Below are 10,655 nucleotides of genomic sequence, written 5' to 3' on the forward strand. Positions count from 1 at the left end.
GATGGGTTTGTAGCTAGAGGGATAACACCAGGATGCTGGATGGGTTTGTAGCTAGAGAGATAACACCAGGATGCTGGATGTGTTTGTAGCTAGAGAGATAACACCAGGATGCTGGATGGGTTTGTAGCTAGAGGGATAACACCAGGATGCTGGATGTGTTTGTAGCTAGAGAGATAACACCAGGATGCTGGATGGGTTTGTAGCTAGAGAGATACCACCAGGATGCTGGATGTGTTTGTAGCTAGAGAGATAACACCAGGATGCTGGATGGGTTTGTAGCTAGAGGGATAACACCAGGATGCTGGATGGGTTTGTAGCTAGACTGATAACACCAGGATGCTGGATGGGTTTGTAGCTAGAGAGATAACACCAGGATGCTGGATGGGTTTGTAGCTAGAGGGATAACACCAGTATGCTGGATGGGTTTGTAGCTAGAGAGATAACACCAGGATGCTGGATGGGTTTGCAGCTAGAGAGATAACACCAGGATGCTGGATGGGTTTGTAGCTAGACTGATAACACCAGAATGCTGGATGTGTTTGTAGCTAGACTGATAACACCAGGATGCTGGATGGGTTTGTAGCTAGAGGGATAACACCAGGATGCTGGATGGGTTTGTAGCTAGAGAGATAACACCAGGATGCTGGATGGGTTTGTAGCTAGACTGATAACACCAGGATGCTGGATGGGTTTGTAGCTAGACTGATAACACCAGGATGCTGGATGGGTTTGTAGCTAAAGAGATAACACCAGGATGCTGGATGGGTTTGTAGCTAGAGAGATAACACCAGGATGCTGGATGGGTTTGTAGCTAGAGAGATAACACCAGGATGCTGGATGGGTTTGTAGCTAGAGAGATAACACCAGGATGCTGGATGGGTTTGTAGCTAGACTGATAACACCAGGATGCTGGATGGGTTTGTAGCTAGACTGATAACACCAGGATGCTGGATGGGTTTGTAGCTAAAGAGATAACACCAGGATGCTGGATGGGTTTGTAGCTAGACTGATAACACCAGGATGCTGGATGGGTTTGTAGCTAGAGAGATAACACCAGGATGCTGGATGGGTTTGTAGCTAGAGAGATAACACCAGGATGCTGGATGGGTTTGTAGCTAAAGAGATAACACCAGGATGCTGGATGGGTTTGTAGCTAGACTGATAACACCAGGATGCTGGATGGGTTTGTAGCTAGAGAGATAACACCAGGATGCTGGATGGGTTTGTAGCTAGAGAGATAACACCAGGATGCTGGATGGGTTTGTAGCTAGAGGGATAACACCAGGATGCTGGATGGGTTTGTAGCTAGAGAGATAACACCAGGATGCTGGATGGGTTTGTAGCTAGACTGATAACACCAGGATGCTGGATGGGTTTGTAGCTAGACTGATAACACCAGGATGCTGGATGGGTTTGTAGCTAAAGAGATAACACCAGGATGCTGGATGGGTTTGTAGCTAGACTGATAACACCAGGATGCTGGATGGGTTTGTAGCTAGAGAGATAACACCAGGATGCTGGATGGGTTTGTAGCTAGAGAGATAACACCAGGATGCTGGATGGGTTTGTAGCTAGACTGATAACACCAGGATGCTGGATGGGTTTGTAGCTAGACTGATAACACCAGGATGCTGGATGGGTTTGTAGCTAAAGAGATAACACCAGGATGCTGGATGGGTTTGTAGCTAGAGAGATAACACCAGGATGCTGGATGGGTTTGTAGCTAGACTGATAACACCAGGATGCTGGATGGGTTTGTAGTTAGACTGATAACACCAGGATGCTGGATGGGTTTGTAGCTAGACTGATAACACCAGGATGCTGGATGGGTTTGTAGCTAGACTGATAACACCAGGATGCTGGATGGTTTGTAGCTAGACTGATAACACCAGGATGCTGGATGGGTTTGTAGCTAGAGAAATAACACCATGATGCTGGATGGGTTTGAAGCTAGAGAGATAACACCAGGATGCTGGATGGGTTTGTAGCTAGAGAGATAACACCAGGATGCTGGATGGGTTTGTAGCTAGAGAGATAACACCAGGATGCTGGATGGGTTTGTAGCTAGAGAGATAACACCAGGATGCTGGATGGGTTTGTAGCTAGAGAGATAACACCAGGATGATGGATGGGTTTGTAGCTAGAGAGATAACACCAGGATGCTGGATGGGTTTGTAGCTAGACTGATAACACCAGGATGCTGGATGGGTTTGTAGCTAGACTGATAACACCAGGATGCTGGATGGGTTTGTAGCTAGACTGATAACACCAGGATGCTGGATGGGTTTGTAGCTAGACTGATAACACCAGTATGCTGGATGGGTTTGTAGCTAGACTGATAACACCAGGATGCTGGATGGGTTTGTAGCTAGACTGATAACACCAGTATGCTGGATGGGTTTGTAGCTAGACTGATAACACCAGGATGCTGGATGGGTTTGTAGTTAGACTGATAACACCAGGATGCTGGATGGGTTTGTAGCTAGAGAGATAACACCAGGATGCTGGATGGGTTTGTAGCTAGACTGATAACACCAGGATGCTGGATGGGTTTGTAGCTAGACTGATAACACCAGGATGCTGGATGGGTTTGTAGCTAGAGAGATAACACCAGGATGCTGGATGGGTTTGTAGCTAGACTGATAACACCAGGATGCTGGATGGGTTTGTAGCTAGACTGATAACACCAGGATGCTGGATGGGTTTGTAGCTAGACTGATAACACCAGTATGCTGGATGGGTTTGTAGCTAGACTGATAACACCAGGATGCTGGATGGGTTTGTAGCTAGACTGATAACACCAGTATGCTGGATGGGTTTGTAGCTAGACTGATAACACCAGGATGCTGGATGGGTTTGTAGTTAGACTGATAACACCAGGATGCTGGATGGGTTTGTAGCTAGAGAGATAACACCAGGATGCTGGATGGGTTTGTAGCTAGACTGATAACACCAGGATGCTGGATGGGTTTGTAGCTAGACTGATAACACCAGGATGCTGGATGGGTTTGTAGCTAGAGAGATAACACCAGGATGCTGGATGGGTTTGTAGCTAGACTGATAACACCAGGATGCTGGATGGGTTTGTAGCTAGACTGATAACACCAGGATGCTGGATGGGTTTGTAGCTAGACTGATAACACCAGTATGCTGGATGGGTTTGTAGCTAGACTGATAACACCAGGATGCTGGATGGGTTTGTAGCTAGAGAGATAACACCAGGATGATGGATGGGTTTGTAGCTAGACTGATAACACCAGGATGATGGATGGGTTTGTAGCTAGACTGATAACACCAGGATGCTGGATGGGTTTGTAGCTAGAGAGATAACACCAGGATGATGGATGGGTTTGTAGCTAGACTGATAACACCAGGATGCTGGATGGGTTTGTAGCTAAAGAGATAACACCAGGATGATGGATGGGTTTGTAGCTAGACTGATAACACCAGGATGCTGGATGGGTTTGTAGCTAGAGAGATAACACCAGTATGCTGGATGGGTTTGTAGCTAGACTGATAACACCAGGATGCTGGATGGGTTTGTAGCTAGAGGGATAACACCAGTATGCTGGATGGGTTTGTAGCTAGACTGATAACACCAGGATGCTGGATGGGTTTGTAGTTAGACTGATTACACCAGGATGCTGGATGGTTTGTAGTTAGACTGATTACACCAGGATGCTGGATGGTTTGTAGCTAGAGCGATAACACCAGGATGCTGGATGGGTTTGTAGCTAGAGGGATAATACCAGGATGCTGGATGGGTTTGTAGCTAGAGAGATAACACCAGGATGCTGGATGGGTTTGTAGCTAGAGAGATAACACCAGGATGCTGGATGGGTTTGTAGCTAGACTGATAACACCAGGATGCTGGATGGGTTTGTAGCTAGAGGGATAACACCAGAATGCTGGATGGGTTTGTAGCTGTCTTACTACTACTGTACACACGTCATCCTCTGACTGCAATCTGCCCACTCTTCACTTTCTGCACCATCACAACACCTTTACAGGGGCAAACAAATGTAATGTACCCTCATAAAATATAATACTTTCCCCTCTCTTCCAGTAGAAGACCAATATACTTATACACACAGAGACCGGGCATCAGAACGCTGAGTGAGTTAGTGCCTCTGAAAACAGGCCTGTCGGACAGTGTAGTTTACAGGAGAGGGAGGCAGTCTGCCGTGGTGCCCCTGGAAATAAAAGCTCTGTTGACCTTCGGAATGGACAGAGAAATAGGTCCATCATTGGTATTGGACTGGAAAGGGGATTTGATTATATGAAAGAGAGGAGGTACAAAGGAGTCCTCTGAAAGAATATTTAACCCTACAGAAAATGACCCTTCTTGTTAGGTAATTAAAAGGCTCTTTAGTGGAGACCAGCTGCAATAGTTTTTTAAAACTTTTTTCGTTTCGGAGCCAATAGTTTGCGTATCAATATCAGGTTACTGTGTGTGGTTGATTGGGGAGAACACTTTTCTAACAGCTGTTGTGGGATTAGCCAAAAGCATACTGATTGAACCTATGAGGTTCTTTAGAAGTTTCTTGCCAGATGTTAAGTTAAAACATTCTACCTGCTCCTCGACTTCCTCCTCGACCTGCTCCTCGACCTGTTCCTCCTCCTCCTCCTCGACCTGCTCCTCCTCCTCGGCCTGCTCCTCCTCTACCTGCTCATCTACCTCCTCCTCTACCTCCTCCTCCTCTACCTGCTCCTCTACCTCCTCCTCTAACTCCTCCTCTACCTCCTCCTCGACCCTCTCATCGACCTGCTCCTCGACCTCCTCCTCCTCTATCTCCTCCTCGACCTGCTCCTCGACCTGCTCCTCCTTGCATCAAACTCCTTGAGAATACTTGATGGGGACACAAACTGTGACATCTTGGGCACACACACACAGACACACACACACACACACACACACACACACACACACACACACACACACACACACACACACACACACACACACACACACACACACACACACACAAACACACACACAAACACACAAACACACACACACACAGCGTAATGTTTGCCAGCCCAGTCCTCCACAACTGGGGACTATCAAATCAATAGAACGTAGGATTGAAAAGCCAGCACAGTCTTCAGAATAAATCTGTCTAGTTGATGGCCTCTAACACCCCTGTCGCCTCCATCCTCGTTATTCCCTCAGACTTGAAGGCTCCATGGCGAAGGGTAAGAATGGACACCTCAACCCGGCGTTTCATCTGAAGGTGGTGGGGCCAGCGAACAAAGGAAACAGTCACAAGGGGGTGAGTGTCAAAGGAGAGGAGAGTTAAATCTGAGGTGACTTCGGTCTCTCTGTATGCTGGAAATGTTTCTCTCTGTGTTTCTGTGAAGAACTGAAGACATTGAACAGAAGTCAAGCTGGCCTTGAGTTAAATTACCATATTTACAACTGTAGCTCTGCGTGTCAATGTTCTGTATTAGCAACTGTCACTTTCTACTTCCAATTTATAAATGTTTTTCAACATATACTTCACATAAAACTTGAATGACACAATCCCAAAATGTTCTCTACAGCTCCCTCACACCAGCAAAGAGGTGCTGCCTCTCCGGCCAGGCCCCACCCCTAACGGCACTCAGCCTGTCAACATCGTGCGTCCCCTAAGGCCCGCCCCCTCGCCGCACAACACGCCACTGCGCTTCAAGGTGGTCTACCCACCTCAACCCGGGGCCCCGCCGAAATCCCCCGCGCCCCCTCAAAAACTCACGCCACCCAAGAAACCGCTTCCCCTCAACCCAACACGATCACCACTGGTATCCAACCCAACACGATCACCACTGGTATCCAACCCAACACGATCACCACTGGTATCCAACCCAACACGATCACCACTGGTATCCAACCCAACACGAGTGCCACTGGTATCCAACCCAACACGAGTGCCACTGGTAAATTCGTCTACTTTTACTATAATTGTATTAGTTCATTGAGAAAATTTATTTCTGTTGTTTGTTGTTTTTACTGAGAGGATTTTGTTGCACCAAGGAACTAGATGAAATAGCAATGTTTTTTGTTTTAATCTTCTTATTGTTTTCCATCGATTTCCTAAAACATTTTCCCATCTCTGCCTATTAACTGTAAAAAAAAGCCTTGGAAAATCACATTGGCCTTGAATTTAATATTGCTCTGTGTTTTTGCACGAAATGAATTTCTCTGCGGTTGTAGAGGTACACTGTAATGAAATAACACACCATGAATTCAGACAAAGTCTGCCAACCACCGGATTAAAAACAGCTTGAGATGTTTAATAAGACTGGGTGAATACTGTCCACAGTAGTGGAGGGTCTATTCTCATATTATTAGGAGTGTGTGACACGGTGAAGTGATGTGTTCGTGCTTTGATCATGTTCTAAGGTCTCTCTCTCTTTTTGCCTGTTTCTCTATTCTCCTTTACATTTCTCTCTTGTTCTCTCACTTTTTCTATTTCACTGTTTCTCTCTCTTTTTTTCTCCCACTCTTTCTCCCTCTCTATCTCCCCCTTCTCTCTATCTCTCCCCCTTCTCTCTATCTCTCCCCCTCTCTCTATCTCTCCCCCTCTCTCTACGAGTCTCTTCTCTCTCTTTCTCCCTCTCTATCTCCCCCTTCTCTCCCCCTCTCTCTACGAATCTCTTCTCCCTCTCGCTCTCTCCCCCTCTCTCTACGAATCTCTTCTCCCTCTCGCTCTCTCTCCCCCTCTCTACGAATCTCTTCTCCCTCTCGCTCTCTCTCCCCCTCTCTACGAGTCTCTTCTCTCTCTCTCTCCCCCTCTCTACGAGTCTCTTCTCTCTCTCCCCCTCTCTACGAGTCTCTTCTCTCCCTCTCCCTCTCCCTCTCCCTCTCCCTCTCCCCCTCTCTCTCTCTCTCTCTCTCTCTCCCTCTCCCCCTCTCTCTCTCTCTCTCTCTCTCTCTCTCTCTCTCTCTCTCTCTCTCTCTCTCTCTCTCTCTCTCTCTCTCTCTCTCTCTCTCTCTCTCTCTCTCTCTCTCCTTCTCAGTTGGTGTCAGAGCTACAGCCCAGACACTCCCCCTCTCCACCTCAGAGGCCCCTGCCCCTCAGCCCCGCCAGAGGGGTGGTGTTACCGGTGAGCCCAGCGAGGGTGATTCCTCCCAAACCCTCCAATGGGCTGCTGGTGATGATGCCCCCTGCCGTCGGCCCCAAACCAGTGGGCAAGCTGTCCGTCATCCCTCCTCTCAAAGCACTCAGGTGGGTCCACACATACGAAGGAAGGAAGGAAGGAAGAAAGGAAGGCAGGCAGGCAGGCAGGAAGGCAATATGTGGCATACTGCAAAAGCAAAGATGATATTATTAGCTCAGGGATTCTAGAAAGCTGTGACCATCCTTGTCTAGCAGGGAAACTTGATTTTTATAGTTGAAAAAAAAGGATTGTCGGCTCTGTGCCAGGAAATGCTGTTGTCAAAATCTCCCCAAAAAGTGTTTAAAACTGTAAAAGCTGGCAAAAATAAATATTAACTGATAAAATATATAATGTACTTTTCTTGCAAAAGCCTTCTCTGACTAATATTTCTCTTAAAACTGTGAGTTTTTGTCAAATCCATCAGATTTTGTCTAAAATGAATCAGGAATGAGTAGGGTCAACTATACCATAAGGACCCCTTGTTCATGTCTTCATTACATGTAGTACAACAAGACAATGCATGGGTCCGGAAGTCCGTTTGATAGATTTAAACAAACAATATTGATATCACCATGGTCACAACCATAGCCTGTCAACTCTCCCTGATAGATTCACATAAAATATGGTTCAAATATGCTACTTTTAAATTAGGTCTCAGGTTCATAAAGCAACTGTGGCTAAATTTCTACTTAGTATTGTACTTAAAGTAGATTTTTTTTGTTATTGCAATTTATCAACTCCATAAAACATAAACTTTGTCAGATTTTTTGCGCTGAACAATCTGATGGAATGGTTGTGTTTTTATTGGGGATTTTCAAATGAATCGTTTTTCATATTTTACAAATGTTTTGCGTTTTAACTTTGATTTTTAGAAGTAAAACCATGTACGTTTTAAAGCATTTGTTGTCAACTCCGTCACTGATGGTTAACCATACTATCTATCATTGTTGTCAATATTCTGAAAACATCTTTTAATCACTGTTCTGCAACATTACAGCATTAAACTATTAAACTATTTAAACTATTTGCTGTTCTAGACTTGTTCGTTTTATAAATATTATTTTATGTTCTGAATCTAGAAAAATGTGTAGCCCTGAAGCATTTACATATTTGAATTGTCTAATGTAAGAATGAAACAATCAAAGGCCTTTAAACACTTGTTTGACAATAAAAACAAAATGCCTTTTATGGTGTCAAACAGAGTCAAACATAAATCCAATTAGTTGCATTTTATGTAAAACATTTTTTGAATTTAAAATTAGGAGGTTTTTCCTTTACACGGTATGATGGCTAAAATATTGGACTATCAAAATATGTTTTATAAATATGTTTTTAAAATATGTTTTTATTTTAAATTGTGTTAATATGAAGAAAATTATTGGTGATTTTTTTTCGGGGGGTGATGTCCCCGTCTTTCAAGAGTCCCTGAGCTACATATATATGGAAATTAGCTTATTTCATGCATCACTGTGACTCACATTTCAAACTGTATTCTTCTCATTTATAACCCATTAGAGAGACTGCTGGCTTTATGGCTAATAGCGATACTTCACTGTGAGCACTGCCATAGATTATAATAAATACACTTTGTTTTTAGCTTCAAATAGTTGTCCAATTTTCCTGCCTCGGCATCAAATAGACTTGATATCGGTCTCCCTGATAAAATGTTAAAAAGTCACTCCAAGAAGTTGTTACTCATAAATGAACCATTGTTAACATTGTTGTTCCTGCTTCTTCCAACAAGTCTACAACTATTCCCCCCCCCCCCCCCCCCCCTTGAGTGGCCATTTTATTATTTCCCATAAAAAGAACAACAAGCCTGTATCGTTGAAACACTATTTTCTGCCCTGATTCCTGTATCTCTCCATTTTACACCGTCTTCAACTCAGGCAGCAAAGCTGTCATAGCAAGGGGGAGAGGGCAGTGTGTGTGTGTGTGTGTGTGTGTGTGTGTGTGTGTGTGTGTGTGTGTGTGTGTGTGTGTGTGTGTGTGTGTGTGTGTGTGTGTGTGTGTGTGTGTGTGTGTGTGTGTGTGTGTGTGTGTGTGTGTGTGTGTGTGCGCGCTCACTCTCCTGGTGCTTTATTTCCATTATTAAGCTTTATTTAACCTTTATTTAACTAGACAAGTCAGTGAAGAACAAATTCATATTTACAATGACAGCCTACCCCCGGCCAAACCCAGACAGCCAATTGTGTGCTGCCTTATGCGACTCCCAATCACGGCCGGTGGTGATACAGCCTGGAATCGAACCAGGGTCCGTAGTGACGCCTATAACACTAGAGATGCAGTGCCTTAGACCGCAATGCGCCAATCAGGAGCCAGAGATAAGAACCTACAGGAAGTAGAAGTTCATAAGCCACAACTCACATTGCCAAGCACAGATCTCTGTCGGCTATCACCCGGTTTGTCAAAACAATCAATTCTCACTTTATTTTGCTGTTATGTTGGGAATCTGACACGTGGTAAGATGAGGTCAGCACTGTATTTCTTTGCCTAGCCGAGCATCTTTGTCGCCTTATTTATCTGCTATGTTTAAAGCTGCTCACAAAACCCTAGGGTGATGGCTGTTAGGATTTCTGGGTTGTTCTGGGGGTTCTGAAGACTGGGCATGTAAAACAAACGTCTCTCTCAACATCACCCCCTTCCTCGTTTCACTCGAAACTCTAGAAGGTCTTTTATTTTAGGGGACAGCCACCACACAACAAGCCTCTGTCTACACTGTGTTAAAACAAGCCTCTGTCTACACTGTGTTAAAACAAGCCTCTGTCTACACTGTGTTAAAACAAGCCTCTGTCTACACTGTGTTAAAACAAGCCTCTGTCTACACTGTGTTAAAACAAGCCTCGGTGTTACAACAAGCCTCTGTCTACACTGTGTTAAAACAAGCCTCTGTCTACACTGTGTTAAAACAAGCCTCGGTGTTACAACAAGCCTCTGTCTACACTGTGTTAAAACAAGCCTCTGTCTACACTGTGTTAAAACAAGCCTCTGTCTACATTGTGTTAAAACAAGCCTCTGTCTACACTGTGTTAAAACAAGCCTCTGTCTACACTGTGTTAAAACAAGCCTCGGTCTACATTGTGTTAAAAGCTACTGTTTATCCCCTTTTCTTCCTTTGCTTCTCTTTCCTCCTCTCAGACTGGTCCCAGGAGCGAAACCAAACACAGTCTCCTCGCCTTTCCGAAAATGACCCTGGGAGCCGAGCCTTGCCTATCAGGCAGCAGCAGTCAGCCTATTTGCACTACAGCGATCTTGTTGGAGGGCTGGTACAAGACAGGTGTTGACCAACAGTAATAGCTAGGGGGCAAGGCAGAGGCTGATGGAGGGGGGGGGGGGGGGGGGGGGGGGGGGGGGTGAAGGAAGATGAGGGGGGAGAGGAGGGGGATGGTGGAGAGGGAAGGAAGAGGGGGGAAGTGGGAGGGTTTTGAAGAGGAGGGGGTTTGGAAGGAAGGAAGAGGAGGGGGGAGGGGAGGAAGAGGAGGGGGGAGGGGTGAAGGAAGAAAGAGGGAGAGGGA

General features: G+C 45.4%; 1 protein-coding gene across 1 annotated transcript in view; it reads left to right on the forward strand.

The window, feature by feature from the left end:
• Positions 1–10,452, forward strand: part of adam19a (ADAM metallopeptidase domain 19a) — a 211,718-nt gene extending 201,266 nt beyond the window's left edge. The window contains exons 20-23 of the mRNA XM_038995829.1: positions 5,174–5,273; positions 5,545–5,916; positions 7,000–7,208; positions 10,279–10,452. Of these exons, the coding sequence (XP_038851757.1) occupies positions 5,174–5,273; positions 5,545–5,916; positions 7,000–7,208; positions 10,279–10,330 (733 nt within the window). The 3' untranslated portion in view covers positions 10,331–10,452. The remainder of the gene's footprint in view (positions 1–5,173; positions 5,274–5,544; positions 5,917–6,999; positions 7,209–10,278) is intronic.
• Positions 10,453–10,655: the final 203 nt, after the last annotated feature.

Source organism: Salvelinus namaycush, chromosome 6, assembly GCF_016432855.1.
Source record: "Salvelinus namaycush isolate Seneca chromosome 6, SaNama_1.0, whole genome shotgun sequence".
Lineage (NCBI taxonomy): Eukaryota > Metazoa > Chordata > Actinopteri > Salmoniformes > Salmonidae > Salvelinus > Salvelinus namaycush.